General features: G+C 37.9%; 1 protein-coding gene across 1 annotated transcript in view; it reads right to left on the bottom strand.

Moving 5' to 3' along the window:
* LOC126203694 (protein PAT1 homolog 1) overlaps positions 1 to 16,388 on the bottom strand; it is a 117,845-nt gene extending 101,457 nt beyond the window's left edge. Inside the window, exons 1-2 of the mRNA XM_049938065.1 lie at positions 16,282 to 16,388; positions 12,533 to 12,638 (exon numbers count right to left, since the gene is read on the bottom strand). Coding sequence (XP_049794022.1) covers positions 12,533 to 12,638; positions 16,282 to 16,320 — 145 coding nt within the window. The 5' untranslated portion in view covers positions 16,321 to 16,388. The remainder of the gene's footprint in view (positions 1 to 12,532; positions 12,639 to 16,281) is intronic.
* Between the last annotated feature and the right edge of the window lie 2,496 nt (positions 16,389 to 18,884).

Consider the following 18,884-nt stretch of genomic DNA (forward strand, 5'->3'; position numbering starts at 1 on the left):
ATATCATACTGCGTAAAGAGTTTGATAGAGCACTGAAGGACCTAAGGCGAAACAAGGCCCCTGGAGTAGACAACATTCCATCAGAACTACTGACAGCCTTAGGAGAGCCAGTCCTGACAAAACTCTACCATCTGGTGAGCAAAATGTATGAGACAGGCGAAATACCCTCAGACTTCAAGTAGAATATAATAATTCCAATCCCAAAGAAAGCAGGTGTTGACAGCTGTGAAAATTACCAAACTATCAGTTTAATAAGTCACGGCTGCAAAATACTAACGCGAATTCTTTACAGACGAATGGAAAATCTGATAGAAGCCGACCTCGGGGAAGATCAGTTTGGATTCCGTAGAAATATGGGAACACGTGAGGCAATACTGACCCTACGACTTATTTTAGAAGCTAGATTAAGAAAACCTACGTGTCTAGCATTTGTAGACTTGGAGAAAGCTTTTGACAATGTTGACTGGAATACTCTCTTTCAAATTCTGAAGGTGGCAGGTGTAAAATACAGGGAGCGAAAGGCTATTTACAATTTGTACAGAAACCAGATGGCAGTTATAAGAGTCGAGGGACATGAAAGGGAAGCAGTGGTTGGGAAGGGAGTGAGGCAGGGTTGTAGCCTCTCCCCGATGTTGTTCAATCTGTATATTGAGCAAGCAGTAAAAGAAACAAAAGAAAAATTTGGAGTAGGTACTAAATCCATGGAGCAGAAATAAAAACTTTGAGGTTCGCCGATGACATTGTAATTCTGTCAGAGACAGCAAAGGATTTGGAAGAGCAGTTGAATGGAATGGACAGTGTCTTGAAAGGAGGATATAAGATGAACATCAACAAAAGCAAAACGAGGATCATGGAATGTAGTCTAATTAAGTCGGGTGATGCTGAGGGAATTAGATTAGGAAATGAGACACTTAAAGTAGTAAAGGAGTTTTGCTATTTGGGGAGCAAAATAACTGATGATGGTCGAAGTAGAGAGGATATAAAATGTAGACTGGCAATGGCAAGGAAAGCGTTTCTGAAGAAGAGAAATTTGTTATCATCGAGTATAAATTTAAGTGTCAGGAAGTCATTTCTGAAAGTATTTGTATGGAGTGTGGCCATGTACGGAAGTGAAACATGGATGATAAATAGTTTGGACATGAAGAGAATAGAAGCTTTCGAAATATGGTGCTACAGAAGAATGCTGAAGATTAGATGGATAGATCACATAACTAATGAGGAGGTATTGAATAGAATTGGGGAGATGAGGTGTTTGTGGCACAACTTGACTAGAAGAAGGGATCGGTTGGTAGAACATGTTCTGAGGCATCAAGGGATCACTAATTTAGTATTGGAGGGTAGAGTGGAGCGTAAAAATTGTAGAGGGAGACCAAGAGATGAATACACTAAGCAGATTCAGAAGGATGTAGGCTGCAGAACGTACTGGGAGATGAAGAAGCTTGCACAGGATAGAGTAGCATGGATAGCTGCATCAAACCAGTCTCAGGACTGAAGACCACAACAACAAAAACAATTGGGCTACTGGTATAGACGACTGCAAATGCATTACTCCATACGTAATATTACTGACAGGATCTCCAGCGTACTGGGCAGAGAATGAAACAAACTGCAGTTGTGCTGAGCACAATGGAAGCAGAATACATGTGAGTGGCACCTATGCAAGTGAGGTGGTATGGATAAGAGAATTACTGAAGAGCCTTAACCTTAAAGGACTAACTGGAGAATCAACATCTGTGAGGTGTGACAGTCAAGCAGCAATCTTACACTTCAAGAATCATATAGACACACCAAGAACAAAGCATATTGCCATAAAACATCATTTCATCAGAGAGAAAGTAATGGATGGAACGACTGACAGTCGATACATTTTGACAGATAAACATTAGCATTTTTCTTAAGAAAGCCATTGAACCAGAATATTCATGAATGTCATTAAGAAAATGTTACTCAAAATGATATATGTGACTATTTTTAGATATCATTTCGAGGGAGGGAGTGTTAAGAGACAAACATGCCAAGAAGAGATCCTTTATTTATTTTGTTCATTCCTTTTTATGATGTGACTGGATTTTCTTTGACGTTATTTTAAAAAATGTTGGTATAGTGTTATTCTGTTGCTGCTTTAATAGTGGATGCAGTTCGTATTTCACAAAATATAATGTATGTGATATAACAGGTTTATTCCATTAGAACAAGAAGAAATCATTTGATGAGCTGGAAAACACATGCACACACAGACAGTGGGGATGGGTAGCTAGCAGCTTGGAAAGAGGTCACCCGTCACCTGTCCCCATTCTCTCCTCCTGCTTCCTGCCTCTTTCTTCCTCTACCCATGTGTCTGACACAACCTTCACCCCAGTCCACCTACCAAACTGCACTCCCTGCACTGTGTGTCCAGCCAGGTTTGGTAAACAACACGAAATGGTTGTTTATTGTGTCACCTCTTCACAAAGAGAGCATTTCTGATACTTTCACACTCATCTTTTCAACTTACAATCACTTCAAAATATAATTTTATCTTCATACAAGAACTTGTTGCTATATTAAACATGCATAAAAGAAAACATCTCTATTCATCAAATAGAGAAGGGAGTGAGCAGCAGACTGCAGAAACGAGTTTAACTTTGAGAAAGTCTTGTCAGAGCATCTCCTTTTGTCACTGCCTGACTGGATTCTTCAGAGGAGGAGTAGGAAAGAAGATAGGGACAGAAAAACATGTTTTGGTGGTACAATCAGTTGGGTGTAGGGAAAAGTTTGGGATAGGCCACTAGGAGGAACAAGGAAAGAAAAAAAAGAGGGAGGTGGCAGAATAAAGAGGAAGCAACAAAAAGTTAGAGAAAGGGACAGGAAGTAGGAAAATTTTCCAAAAAGGGGGCTGGTAGACAGTAGAAAAAAGGTGAAGGGAAGAAAACCTGGTGTGGCAGGAAGAGGAACCATTACATGGGAGGATGTAAAACCACCTACCACTGATTCAAAATTTCTTTTGGAGCCTTCTAAGGATTGTAGAGGGACTTAGCATATGAAGTTTTGATAAGGAAACAATGTCTGGAAATGTCTTGTCTGGATGTAAAATCAGTTTGAAGATCGGATCACTTTGAAATCTTTCACTTTGCAGTATATATGCAAGCTGAGAAAAGGGCGCTGTCATCAGTCCCTGTTCTAATTATGACCTTACGTAACACCTTCATCCGAATCCAACAACAACTACAAGAAATTGGTACATTCAAAGCTGGGAGGGATGGTTATGGTGTTCCACGGATGCATTGCACTCTCTATTTTAAATGGGCCATTCTTTGTCACATAGGAGAGAACCCAAGGACAAGTACTTGAAACACTGCCCACGCCGTGCACTCCTACAACACACTGGCCAGAGCTCAATAATATACTCTGTGTGCATACTGTGAAATGGCAGATTTGACAGTGATCGTATCCTCAAATTGATTCTGCATCCAAACGGCACATTTCCAGAGATAAGTTCCTTATCAAAATTTCATCTACCAAGTCCCCTCTACAGCCCTAGAATCCTGTAATATGAATTTTGAATCACCTTGTATGTACATATTCTGCAAATTACTGAAGAACATGGCAGTGAATAAGTACCTTGGTACCAAAGGTTAAAATTTTCTTCCCATTCCAATCAAATATGGAATTTGGGAAGAATGTCTGCTTACATGCTCCCGTGTGTGTTGCAAACAGTCTAATCCGGTGTTTATGGCCACTATGGGAGTGATATGAATAAAAATTAAGAATATCTCTAGTTTCTTTACTTAATACATGTACTTGATACATTGTAAGTAGGCTTTTTTCAATGTTTCTGTGACACACTACCATGGATCAAACCTGTGACCATATGTGTTGCCCTTCTTCGTATACATTCAATATACCCTCAGTTTTGTGTGGTAGGCCACAAACTTGAGTAATGTTCTATGACCGACTGCATTTTCCCAGTATTCTGCCAATGAACCACAGTCTAATACTTGTCTTACTTTTACCTGAGCTTACGCAATCAATCCATTTAATATACCTATAAACTGTTACAGCCAAGTATTAGTGTTGGTTGACTGGTCTCGATTGTGATACATAGATGTAGTTACAGGGTATTATTTTACAGTGTTTTCTGAAGTGTAAAATTTCACATTTTGAACATTTGTACCAAGATAATAATCCTTGTACCAGTTTTAAATCTTATCAAGATATGATTCTATATTTGCACAGTTTTTTTACAGATGGTATCTCATTATAGATAGCTGCATCATGTGATATTTATGAGTACTGTCTGGCAGTCATGAAAATGCAATATAAACAACATGGGTGCTAACACACTTCCCTATGCTTCAAGTTACTTCTTCTGTAAACAACTCTCCAACCATTATGACGTGCTGTGCCCTACTTAGCAAGAAATCCTCACTCTAGCCAAAAATTTTGTTGGACACTCCATATAATTGAACTTTTGCTAATAATGGTTTGCGTGGCACAGGGTAAAAAGTTTCAGTTTTTTGATTGAGGGATCTATGGAACATTACGGATAAACTGGGAGATAAATCATTTGCAAATTCTGTACGGGAAATGACAAGATTCAATAGGACACAGGAGCCCTGTTTAATTTTAGTGACTTTAGCTGTTTCCCAGTGCTACTGACACTAATTTCTGTATCATTCGCCTATGTCATGGTCCAAGTAGTAAACTGAGGCATTACATCTTAACAGAATATATTCCTTAGTAAAGGAACATATGAAAATGGAATTCAACACTACTGCTTTTCCTTTGCTAGCCCCAGTTTAAGTTTTTATGCTATCCCTGAGTGACTGAACACTTCACTTTGGTGCAATAGTCTTTACATATGACCAAATTTTCTTTGGAAATTATTACAGATATTTCAAAAAGATTTTGCTGTGGTAATTGCTGAAGTATTCACACATTGGACTCTTGACAGCCAAACACGCCATTCAACACTCTCTGTCGATAGCTATCTAGCTTTCTTTTATACCTGTTATGCAGCAGTCACTGTTTCTTAAAAAGTGATTTCACAGAGACTGTAAATTATGGAAGGTCCCTTCCACATAGTAGTTCTACTATGTGCTTATTTATATAGGTCTTCTCACCTAGTCTTTTAGGCTCACATCACACTTCCCCTACACACTTTTGTCAAAAGATAAATGTTTAATTTCTCCTTGTTATAGCTACCTATTTTCTAGCTTACTGGACATGAAAAGCCATCTACTTGTTTCAGTTGTCACTGGTATTTTACTAATCACTGTTGCTACAACTGCCTCGTGGCCACTGATACCAGTCTCAATATGAACATCCAAAAAACTGTCGGGTTATTGATTGTGATTATGTTGTGTTGTAGGCAGCTTTCAAGGATGGTATTTAATAATGTTTCACAAGATAACTTGTCACACCCACCATTTACAAAACTGTAATTTTCTATATCTGACTGTTGGGAGATTAAAGTCTCCTCCAGTGATGACTGTGTGATTTGGAAACATAGGATTAAAGGAGGAAAATGGGAAAAGGGCCAATAACTGTCCTTGGGAACACACAAATTTTAAATTTAACTAATAAAAAGACACAATACAAAACTGCAGTAAATGAAGCTGGCAAAAGGGAATGCAGATGAATAAAAAAATGAGTGACAGCAAGTGCAAGAATAACAGAGCAGTGACTAAAAAAAATATAAAGCTGTAGCAGCAAGCACGGCAGAGAGAAAGTTAGATGCCACTTACAGGAAATTAAAGAGACGTTTGGAGAAAAGAGAAGCAGCTGTATGACAGTCAAAAGGTCAGACAGCGAGCCAATACTAAACAAAGAGGGGAATGCTGGAAGGAATATATACAACAGAAAAGGAACTTTATGAAAATATTGTCGACTTAAGATGAAAAAGGTGAAGAATATGTAATGAGATGTGCTTCTGCAAGATGAGTTTGACTGAGAATTGAAAGACATAAGATGAAACAAGAGGTTTGGAGTAGACGACCTCCTCTCAGAGATACAAAGGTGTGCAGAAAAATAATGCACCTAAATTTTTTATGTGAAAAATCTTAAAGCTTTTTATATAAAACAAACATTATTAACATTCTACATCTTTATTCCCTGTGTCTACACATTTGCAGTGTTCTGGCACTAGAGGCATCACGGTAACTACGTTGGTGCAAGGGAAACAGAATGCTGTAATCAAGTTTCAAATTCAAAGAGTTTGTCAACATATGGAGCACCCTTTCCTTCATATAGACAATGCCAAATTACACAAGAGCATGCGACATATGCAATAATCTGATGCCTTGGGTTCACTGTCAGATATCACTCTCAATACCATAATGACTTGGTTCCATCTGATTTTCGTCTGTTGGCAAATCTGAAAGAACACCTTCGAGGACTTCACTTTGATAGTGATGAAACAGTGCAAGCAAAGGTGAGATTGTGGCTCTATCAGTATAGTTGCACTTTTTTACAGCAACGGTTTCAACAAATTAGCTTCTCATTGTGTTCATTGGCAGGGAGACAATATTGAGAAATAAATATATAGAAATGAAGAATCAAAGTGTAGAATGTGAATACAGTTTGTTTTACTTAAAAGCTTTCAAGAGTTTTCATATGAAAAAATTCAGATGCGTTACTTTACAGCATGCCCTCAACCCCTGGGGGAATCAATCACACTGAAACTGTTTTGCCTAGTAAGCGGTTAAGCACAACTTCATTTGTTGCTAGTTCAACGGAAAATAACTACAACCTCTTGCTAAGATGTGGAACAAGTCAGTTCTTGAATGGTGGTACACTTTCTCAGTGAGAAAAATATGGCAACATACTGACCATTTATTTGATTAGTGCATTTTTGTTTTGTATGTTGGTATTCCTGTTGATGTGGGTTTATTTATCAACTGTCATTTTGTTGTTTGAGTTTACATATTGTCATTTGGAGATAGTGAGTGAAGCTGCGGATGCTAGAACATGGAGTGCCAAGTGGAGAAATTGCAATATTTCTGACACATTCTTCTATTTTAGCTGAACGGGGGGGGGGGGGGGGGGGGGGGCAACAGCAGTGTAGGCAGACAGAAACATTTGTGCCTTGTATGGGGGTAATGCCATCAGATAGAGCATGGAAAGAAAACGGTTTTCTTGTTTTAATGAAGGTCATTTTGACATTACTGACTCACCATGCTCAAGAAAATCTTTGGGGTTTAAAGAAGATAATTTTAAATGAATTAATCCACGTCAGCATACTCAAGAGCTGGAAATGTGATGGAACTGCGAACATTCCATCATTGTGTGACATTTGCATGCACTGGGAAAGGTTCAAAAATCAGATGTATGGGTTCTGCATGCTCTAAGCCAAAATCACAAAAATCAGTGGGTGGCTAGATGTGTATCTCTGGTTGCTCGTCATCAACTGGCTCTTGAACAAAAGCAACCATTCCTACCCTCTATTGTTACTGGTGATAAATGGATTCTTTGTGTTAACACAAGGGAAAGAAAGGAATGGCTGAGCTCAAACAAAGCACCAACTCCCTGTACAAAGACCTGCATGCATCCACTACAGGTAATGCGATGCATCTGGTGGATCAGTAAGGGTGTGGTGTACTACAAACTGCTTCCATGTGGTCTAACCATTACTGCTGACATTTACTGTCAAAAACTGAGAAGTCTCGGAGATGCTATCCACGAACAATAACAAGGAAGACTGCATGAAGTAGTGCTACTCCACACAATGTCTGGTTGCATTCTACTAAACTGAGAAAAAGTGCTCTACAGGAGTTGGGTTGGGAAGCCATTTCACATCTTCCTTATTCACCTGATCTTGCGCCCTCAGGTTTTCAGCTTTTCTGCTTTCTGTCAAACAACCTTCAAGGAACTTGCTTTCCAAATGAAAATACACTCCAAACATGGCTCAACAAGTTCTTTGCCTGTAGAGCTTGTGATTTCTACAGCCCCAAAATTGAAAAGTTATCCCTGTATTGGCAGACAGTTGTAAATAGTGAAGGAGAATGTATTATTGATGACTAAAGTATCTTATGTGTATCTGCTGTGTTTATTAAACTTACCAAAAAACACTACAAACTTATGCACCAACTCAATACATAATGTCCCCCTCTCTCCTCCCCTCTCCCCAATAGTCCATGTTTCACTACCATACAATACAGTGCTGTGCTCCAAGCAAACATTCCAAGAAATTTCTTCCTCAAATTAAGACCTATGTTTGGTACTATTAGACTTCTCTTGGCCAGGAATGTCCTTTTTGCCAGTGCTAGTTTGCTTTTGATGTCGTCGCTCCATTCACCATTGGTTATTTTGCTGCCTAGATAGCAGAGTTTCTTAGCTTTGTCCACTTTGTGACCATCAATCCTGATGTTTAGTTTCTTGCTGTTCTCATTTCTGTTACTTCTCATTAATTTCGTCTTTCTTTGATTTACTCTCAATCCATATTCTGTATTCGTTAGACTGTTCATTCCACTCAGCAGACCATATAATTCTTTTTCACTTTCACCCAGGATAACAATGTCATCAGCAAACTGCATCGCTGATATGCTTTCACCATCAATTTTAATCCCACTCCAGAAACTTTCTTTTATTCCCATAATTGTTTCTTTGATGCACAGATGAACAGTAGGGTTGGAAGACTACATTCCTGTCTTACACCCTTTTTAATCTGAGCACTTTGTTCTTGGTCGTCCACTCTTAGTATCCCCCCTTGGCTCTCGTACATATTGTATATTACACATTACTAGCTACTTTTTTTCAGAATTTCAAACATCTTGCACCATTTTACATTGTCAACCACTTTTTCCAGGTCAACAATCCTATGAATGTGTCTTGATTTTTTTTAGTCTTGTTTCCATTGTCAACCGCAACATCAGAATTGCCTCTCTGGTGCCTTTACCTTTCCTAAAGCCAAACTCGCCATCATCTAACACAGCCTCAATTTTCCTTTCCATTCTTCTGTATTTTAGTCTTGTCAGCAACTTGAATGCATGAGCTGTTAAAGAGATTGTGCAATAATTCTCATGTTAGTCAGCTCTTGCAGTCTTCAGAATTGTATGAATGATTTTCTTCCAAAAGTCAGATATGTCGCCAGGCTCATACATTAAGAAATGGGTAGTGTATCGAAATAATTTCTATTTAATAGAATATCTTATTGACCTACTGATGAATTATATTCACACTGACCATATAGCCAGGAACACTGATTATCAACTGCAAGAAAAACCAAGGATGGGAAAAAAACTAACTGTTACAAAGTGTCAGCACAGAAAACAGAGTTGTTACCAAGAAACAGGAACATCAACGGAACTAAAATAAGAGAGACAGACAGTAGTTGAATTAAATCAGGTGATGAAGGAATTATTTTAGGGACTAAAAGTAATAGATTAGATTTGCTATTTAGGGAGCAAAATAACTGACGATGAAAGACATTTTGCAATTGCAAAAAAGCTTTTCTAAAAAAAATACATATATTTTAAGAACTAATATAAATTTAAGTGCTAGGAACTTTTCTCTGAAGGTTTAAGGTGTTTGTCTGGGCTATAACCTTGTAAGTTGATTGGCTGATTTCAGGGAGGGGACCAAACAGTGAGGTCATCGGTCCCATCAGATTAGGGCAGGTTGAGGAAGGAAGTCGGCCGTGCCCTTTCAAAGGAACCATCCTGGCATTTGCCTGAAGCAATTTAGGGAAGTTACGGAAAACCTAAGTCAGAATGGCCAGACGTGGGTTTGAACCATCGTCCTCCCCAATATAAGCCCAGTGTGCTAATCACTGCACCACCTCACTTGGCATATAACCTTGTACAGAAGTGAAACATTGATGATAAACAGTGCAGGAAAAAGGAAAATAGGATGTTCCTGAAATGTGCCACAGGAAAGTGCTGAAGATTAGATGGGTAGATTGGATAACTAATGAAGTGGTATTAAATTGAACCGGAGAGAAAAGATATTTATGGCACAACTAACTAAAAGACAGAATCAGTTCATTAGACTCACCACAAGATGTCACGGAATAGGGTGTGTGTGTGTGTGTGTGTGTGTGTGTGTGTGTAGCGGGGGTGTAAAAGTTGAACAGGAAGACCAAGGCTTGATTACAGGATAAAATGGATATGTGTAGTTTGCAATGTTTATGCAGAGACAAGGTGGTTTACACAGGACAGACTTGTGTCGAGAGTTGCATCATTCCAGTCTTATGAATGAAGAGCCCATCATCATCATCATCATCATCATCATCGTCGTCATAATCGGTAACAGCTGGGAAAATGTAAGCATTCCTGGTGACTGATAGGTTCCATATGGACTGAAGGTATTGAGAAGCCATCATTGAGTGTTGTTAAACATTCATTTCCTGAGCTGAGGAAAGCCACGTGAAATGAATGACAAAGACAGTGCTCCTGATCTGAAAGGATCTACAGGGTGGCACATGAAATGTGTTACCAATTGTTTCTTTCACAATTTACGACGCACATTAGATATCCCGCTGGGACCTCTACAGCAGTACCAGCAGAGCTTGGAAAAACAAATGAGTTACGAAATTACGTGTAATTCACGATACTGCCGCTAGGAGACTAGTCAGCAGCAATGGCTGACAATGAAAGACTGACAGCACAGCAACGATCAGCAATTGTGTTACTTTTTCATGAAATGAAAAGCCTTGTTGTGACTCAGAGGCGTTTTCGACAACAGTTTAACATACGATGGGTCTCCTGCAAGAAGACCATCTACAGGTTGTATAATAAATTTGTGCAGGAAAGAACAGTGTTGGAAGCGAAGCGACCTCGGCCTAAGCCTGTTTATTCGCCGGAGAATATTGAAGCGGTACGAGTTGCTGTACAGAGAAGACCCGGGAAATTGTGTAGAAATGCAGCAGTGCAACTGGGAATATCCAGACGCTCCGTTCAATGCATTCTTAAAAGTGACCTCCATATGGACCCATACAAGATTATCTGTGCACAGAAGCTCAGAAAAACACACGCAGCAGAGACTACTGTTTGCTCAGTGGACGGAGGATAGGGAAGAAACTCTCAACAACGTTTGGTTTTCAGATGAGGCGCATTTTCATTTAGACAGTGTGGTTAACAAACAAAATGTACACTTTTGGGCCACTGAAAACCCACAAGTGCTTCATGAATGACAACAGTATGCTCCAAGGATTACAACGTGGGCAGCAATTTCCAGTCACGGACTTATTGGACCGTTTTTCTTTGAAGAAACTGTGAACAGCGAGTGTTATTTGAGCATGCTTCGCAATAGCTTCATTCCACAGCTTCTTGCTACTGCCTTGCCCTTCAACATGCAGTGGTTCATGCAAGATGGAGCAAGGCCACATACTGCAAACACTGTGTTGGAGTTTTTACATGAGCATTTCGACATGCGGATCATTTCACTCAGGTTTCCAGGTCACTTCAATGACGGGCAAAATTGGCCTCCCAATAGTCCAGACCTCAATCCATGTGACTTTTTTGTTTGGGGGTACCTAAAGGAAAAATTATTTCCAAAACGTCCACGTGATTTAATGAAGCTCAGAAGACTTACTCTTCAAGCTTGCAGTGAAATTACGAAAGACATGTGCTGTAGGGTAATCACTAACTTCAGTGCTCATTTGAAGGAAGTTAGGAAACGAAATGGTGGACATATTGAGCATGTGCTAAGTTAGAACAAATCTCCATGGATAGCTCTTCATTATAGTATACGTTCCTTTCAGATTGTATTGACAATAAAGTTCATAATCAAAAACAAAATGGTAACATTTCGTGCGCCACCCTGTAGATGTCTACCCCCCCCCCCCCCCCCCCCCACATGTGCAGGTGGGAACATGTCATCAATGAATCTGTACCAGGGGGAGAGATTTAGGGCTCTAGGCAACAAGAAATGATTCCTGAAGATGACCCACAGGCTGGTATAGAATGCCCATCGCAGTACTAATTTATCTGTAGGTGGTGCCTACAAGTGACAAGTTACTGTCAGCAATAACACCCCACAATTGGTCATAGTTAACACAAAAGAGGTTTTGTGGCTGGAGGTAGCAAGTGTGTCATTTACAGACTCTCTACTAACACCTACATTGCACTGATGGAACTCTCCATACAATACATCTGTTGTTCTGGTGTAATTTCAATGTACATTTCGTTTCCAGACCTACTACCTGGTCTCGCTCTCCATTAGTTCCTGTCCCCACTTGCCTTACATCCCTCTCCTCTTCATACACCATTCTATAATCAAAATCTTAAATCGGTCTCTCATTCCCAAAGACCATTCTATTCCACTCACCTTGCACTTCAAGGACTTTACACATAGGCCAAGGATTTTTTTTCCTTCTTTTTCCACAGGAGTATTTTATGTTACCCTTCCCAAACAAAATTTGCTGTCACACAGGTGATTCATTTTAATTTAATACACATATGGCATCATTATGTTATTTGTTATTGTTTACATAAGCTACTAGAAACCATTATTTATACAATAATTCATTTTTTCTGTTTCAGAAAATGTCACAATCTAAAAATATTGTGTTATAATGAACATTATTATTTAGTTATACGTCAACTGAACTCACCAAGTGCATCAGCACCAAACGTTTCATCATTGAGAGCATCATATTCCTCTTCTTCATCTTCCAACTCTGGTCCCGGTCCATCAGGCAGTTCTTCATCTAAATAGCCCTAAAAATTGTAGGTGTCAATTATTACACCGACACAAGTAGCTTGTACAGTAACATTTTCAAACAGTAAAGGGAACAAAAATATAAATGAATAAGTATCAGTCTAAAAAAAATTGGGGAGGGGGGTGTCAACCTTTTGCTTCAACAATGGTTGTAAAACCGAAATATTTAGCTGAAAACTAAATGTTTATCCACTTCCTGACACATCAAACTTATCGACACCTGCAAACTTTTTCCAAAACTTCTCGCACCAATGTTAATCAAATCAAAGACAGTAGTCACTGTTGCAATATTTTACTGTTAATTATGAAGATGCTTCATTTGTCAGACTACATGAACCATCATACTGCAAATAAATAGGCAATATTTTACTGTTGATTATGAAGACAACGCATTTGTGAGACTATATGAATCATCATAACGCAAACAAATAGGCTATCATTCTAGTTATTAGAAGCACCAAAAATCTTACTTTTGACCTACTGCAACCTGTAAGTTATCTTTGTGATTTAGTTAGTGGCCCACAGATCATATCCTGAATGACTGAAATATTTAGTAGCGACACATATTTAAGTAAGTGGAGCAAAGCTTAAACTCTCATTACAGACATTCCAGTCTTCCTACTCTCTTCAATTTCCTTCTTTACTTGAGAGAAAATACTCTTAATACAGAGTTCCGACTCATTTTTCTAAGAATTTTTTAGTGGCCTTAAAAGCTGGTCAACAAATGTGATGAATTAAGATGTTAAAGAAAATTGCCAACTTGTACATGGCAATTGGTATGGATGCACAATTTTTTTTAAATAATTGCTTCCTAAATGAAACACTAAGCAATTTCATATTGGTAAAACTAATATTAGTGAAATCACGATAACTGTCAACTCCAGTAAAAAGGAAAGCTCCAATAACAGTCTATTCTTGTCATATAGATGTATTAAAAAATTTATGTACTGAAGCATCGTCACACTGTGACTTTCACGATAGGTTGAATATATTATTCAAATAGTTATTCTGAATGACACATACCAAAGCTTGAAGACTATCTGACAGACTTCAACCTGCAAGGTAATAACACAAATCTTTGTGTCAAGTTTCTCATGTCAATGAGTCATTGTCCCTATTACCATCAACAACAGTCACTGTTATTTTTAATCTGTTTCTAAGCCATAGAATGACATCAAATCTTATGCTTGACAATATCCTTACATATTGCAACAGTACAATAGGAAGTTCCAGTCATATGCAGAAAATATCATTTAAAAATTTTATAGGGGCTATGTAAGGTAATGACTGTTTATTTTGTAGTTCATTTATTTATCCCCACAAGTTAGGGCCCTCTCGTACATCTAACCATGCGTTCAACATAATTTACATTATGTTCATAACCACACGAACTATAAGAAGATTAACAATTAGCATATTCCCAATGTTATTCAATCTGTACACTGAGCAAGGTATTAAGGAAACCAGGAAGAAATTTGGACACAGAATAAAGGTCAGAGAGAAGAAATAAAAACTTCAAAGTTCACTGATGGAATTGTAATTTGTCAAAGACAGCAAAGAATTTCAAAGAGCATTTGAAAAGAAAGGATGTATCCTGAAGACAGGTTATAAATAGACATAAAGTAAAACAAATGTAACTGAGTGTAGTCAATTTATATCAATCAATGCTGAGGGAATTTGATTTGGAAATGAACCACTAAAATTTGATGAATTCTCCCATTTCAATTGCAAAATATAACAGCAGAAGTGAGGAGGATATAAAATGCAGACTAGTAACAGCAGAATTTCTGTAAAAGTAAAATTCAATAACACAGAATTTATATTTAAGTGCTAGAGGTCTGCTTTCAAGGTCCGAAGTGTAGCCTTTTATGCAAGTGAAATGTGGATGGTAGATAGTTCAGATGAGAAGGGTATAGAAACTTTTGAAATTTAGTGGTACAGGAGAATGCTACAGGTTACACAGTTATATTGGATAGCTGATGAAGTACTGAATTGAGACAAGAAAGTTGTAGTACAACTTTAACATGTTGATAGGACGTATGCTGAGTTTACTAATGGTGGGCAGGAAGGACACATGATTACAGTAAGCAGGTTTAAATGGAAATCAGTTGAAGTACTTATGCAGACATCAAGACCCTTGCACAGGATATACTAATGTCGAGAGCTACTTCAAACCAGAATTCTGACTGATGACCTAACAACATCATGTACCTACTACTGTTGCTTTACACTGATTAATTGCTTATAGGCCTAGAACCATTGTGCATTATAATGCAAACACCCATTCAAATTTAATATTGGAAGACTTTTCATACCTCTGTATAAAATGCACATATAAGTCAACCTGGGATTGAATATGTGGGCCTTCTTACGCTTCTATGAATCTTCCTAATCTATAAGACTTCCAATGTACAAATTATTCATAAATCAGAATATAAATTAACAAGAATATCATATACTTGCATTACTACTATCATTCACAATGGCCACCTGTTAATATCAGTTGCTGGTGTGTAAACATAACATTCCACAGTTCCCAAAACAAATTTGGGATCTCTAGCACAAAAAGTTTTAGATTTTATTGTGAAAATCAGTGTTCTTTCAAAGTTGAAAGTGCAGACCAGCTGTACAGAAATAAAAATACATACAAATTATGTTGCAAATAAAACAAGTACTATATTTTTTGGGGAAAAAAATAAACAAAAAACAAAAAGAATCACATGTCACACGCACCAACTCCCTGTGGAAAGCAGTTATCAGCTTCTTGCAGACTATGCTGCTAATCCACAGGCCAAACATTGGTAGTCAGCAGCTAGAACTTTTAGGAATGTGGAACACCCTGAGCCCAGGTGGATGACAACTACAAATCACCCAATATAATCAACTACAATTATCACTTAAAGCCACATAATCTTTGCTGACAACACTTTACAAAAATCAGTATAACTAGAAACGAAATAGATGAAATTGCAATTACAAAAAAAAAAAGAAAACGGTCCTTAGCATAAGAAAAAGTACATCATGCAGCAGCCAGAACCAGAAATCTTAGGTGTTCCAGTACATATAGGATACATAACCAATGTTTACAACTAACAAAAACAACTCTGGTTTATCCTGTTAAGTTTAAGATCACAACTGTCATTTGGCCACGCACGTCAATTATATGATTTGTGAAAGGACAACTGACAAACCTACAAACATGTGACAAAGCTATATATCTGAGAAGTTGGGCGTTCAAATGAGGGCGCTATAAAATTTAAAACGACTGCTAACCATGACTGTGGCCAACCGACGGCAAATACGAAGCAAGAGAACGACATAGATAACATAACGTTTTATTCCCGAGGGAAGCTGGAGTAACAACTGCGGCTCCTCTAAAGTTGTTATGAACAGCGACTTACCCGCTCTGAAGTTACATAACTTTAGCACCACAAAACACATGAAAAGCACGACAATTAACTGTATAAAGGCCTTCATTGCTTTTATCTTTCAACGGTCATTTCGGCTCATAACAAGCATGTTAATGTTTCAAATCTTTCTTTCCACCATACATTGTGTATACTGATACGGTTTGTACTTGGTTAAGTTAAGAGCAAACTACAAAATTGGGACATTAGTGAATATAGAATTTATTATACTAACTGATAAGGACGTGTTAAATCCAAAAAAAGAATCTGCCATTTGTTCTGTTAACGAAAAAATGTCATAATCTTCACGTCAGCATGAACAACTCAGCTGTCATGGCTGACTGTTATAAAACTTTACTGAATTAACGCTAGATGTAGCGCTAGAAAGTAAATTCGATATATGTATCGATAACGATATTGTTCGACTTATATGTTTCTCAGAATTTTGACAGAAGCACATCACGGCAAGATCGCGCTATGCTAGAATACGAATGATTGCGGTGCAAGGTGAAAGCGAAAGTTCGAATATGGCAAGGACAGTGTTGTGGCGGCTTTTATAAATATACCATAGCGCTTGTTTTCCCGCGTGTGAAGGGAAATCATTTTAATATTTTGAGTGTTTAATTACATTTACGGTGTTAGATCCGTTGTTCAACAAGCTCATGCCTGTTAAAAACCAACAATTACCAACAAAAATGAAACTTAAGAACTTTGTACAAATTAACTGAATTCGGGGATTGAAATGTTCTGTATAGCTACAGATTCACTGATGTCTTCATGTGATGCTAATTTATAGCTTAACTCCACATCCTTGAAGTTTCTGTATGGTAGGATCAATGGAACATGATGAATGAAACAACTCCAAGACGCTCATTGGAATTGATAAAAAGCAGTTCCATAAGCGATGAAAGTGTTGCAACATGTATAGTGTGTTCAGTCGATGTGTAGTTTACTAAAAACCGTACTGAGTTACAGTAACTTCATTGGTACACATCAGAGAAAATGGCACAGTAATACATTTATAAATTAACATATTTAACCTTTAATCTCACAGTTGTTTTCAGATCTGGATAATGCCCATAACTAAACAGAAATATGTGGCTTCAAGGAATTAGTACTGGCCAGTGCTGGGCCTTGGTTTAAAAAGTCCAATGGGGATTCTCTCCTAACTTGCACACAATGTTTCTGCTATATTTCACAATTACTTTGCAGCTGATTATCACACTTTCAAATGTCAGTGTGCTTATTCCCCTCTTCATGTAAGACTTCCCCATTGTTACACAGTATGTACCATAACATAAAATAATATGACATTTGAGTTTCACATCTAAATACTTCCATCATTTTTGTACTCTTGTTGCCAGTATATGGTACAGCATCTCATGAGACTAGTCACTGAATCAGATGAGGTTTAATGTAGTACGTATAATCCATATCAATTCAGGCAGGCTAGGAAAAAAATCTTACCTTCATAGTCTCAGATGTTATTGAATTTGGCTTATGTTAAAATGAAGGACTAAGTAAGAAATGTGTATTTTTTTTTGTTTTCTCCAAAAAAATTTCTGCTCAGAGATACAGCCCTCCAAAGATGACACAGCGCATACCATTTTGAAGATGCGAAATTTGGAAAATAATTGCTTTATGATTACAAACAAATTCTCCATTTGGACTTATCTGTCAAAGCTCTTTTACTCTAGGGTTCTGAGCTTTTTTTACAATTGATGATTTTTTTTTTTTTCATAATGCCAATCCATATTTTTTTCTGTTGATTAGTACCATATAGTTCTACATTCCCTCAGAAGGAGGGCTTCCACTTTTAGGTTGAACAGGTTTTATAAACAATTGAAATTTTTGCCACACATAAAACCTGTTTTATTACCACATTATCACATAACGGGCTCATAAAAATCAAAGCCCAGCCTTATTTAACATAATTCTAATTTCCAAAGATGAGTAAGAGACTCATTTTTCAAGCATCTTAAATGGTTCCAAAATGTATGTGAAAGGTCCAAAGACTTAAAGGTTTCAATTTATACAACTTCTGTGCACTCTTGTTTTGTACTGAAATTAGCCAGTAAATGAACTAAAAATGTGTTCCACTGTTTCAGTATCTTCCTTTGATGTAGAGTGATGCCTTCCTGTTGAACCAATAGCAACTGGAGCACTTACAGTCTTCAAAACACTGTGAACAGGAAGTGAGCACTGATGGCGTTGTTGCTGTCCACCAGCTGGAAACCTATATCTAGCAGCTGGTCCATGTGGTAGAATAAAATTCACTACAATTCAGCATTCTGAATCACAGCTGTATTTGGTCTGGAAAGATTATGTTTTGTAGCATGGTGCTTCAGCAGGCCGCCTACACAATCACAAGGCCCCTTCACATGGCCAGTAGCACTATATACCCAGTCAGTTGGCACAAATGACTTACTCAATTCAAATAGCTGGTAACGATTTTTAAAATGACTAGGAGCACCATCAGAAGTAATGAAATTCTTCTCCCCTGTTTGCAGTTGAAGAATTTTGCTCATTATTAGTAAAGCATGTGCTGAGCCATGTCCTGTGTCATCACTTATAACTGCAACACTTGTGGTCTTGTTTTGAAAATATGTCACTCCTGTAAAAATTGAAACACCGTCATTACTCCTATGATACCCTTGTACTGCTTGTGTGAGAATTACAGACCAGTCTTCAGCAAAATCGCAGTGAAGCACTAAACATAGTTGTTCAGCTTGTACACCAGAGTTATCTGCTACGTCTTCCAGGCCAAGTGTCTGTAAAGACAGTCCTCCCTTTCCAGGGCAGTCACCACATTCTTGAAACAAACAAGTCTCTCACTTT

The sequence above is a fragment of the Schistocerca nitens genome, chromosome 9 (assembly GCF_023898315.1).
Source record: "Schistocerca nitens isolate TAMUIC-IGC-003100 chromosome 9, iqSchNite1.1, whole genome shotgun sequence".
Lineage (NCBI taxonomy): Eukaryota > Metazoa > Arthropoda > Insecta > Orthoptera > Acrididae > Schistocerca > Schistocerca nitens.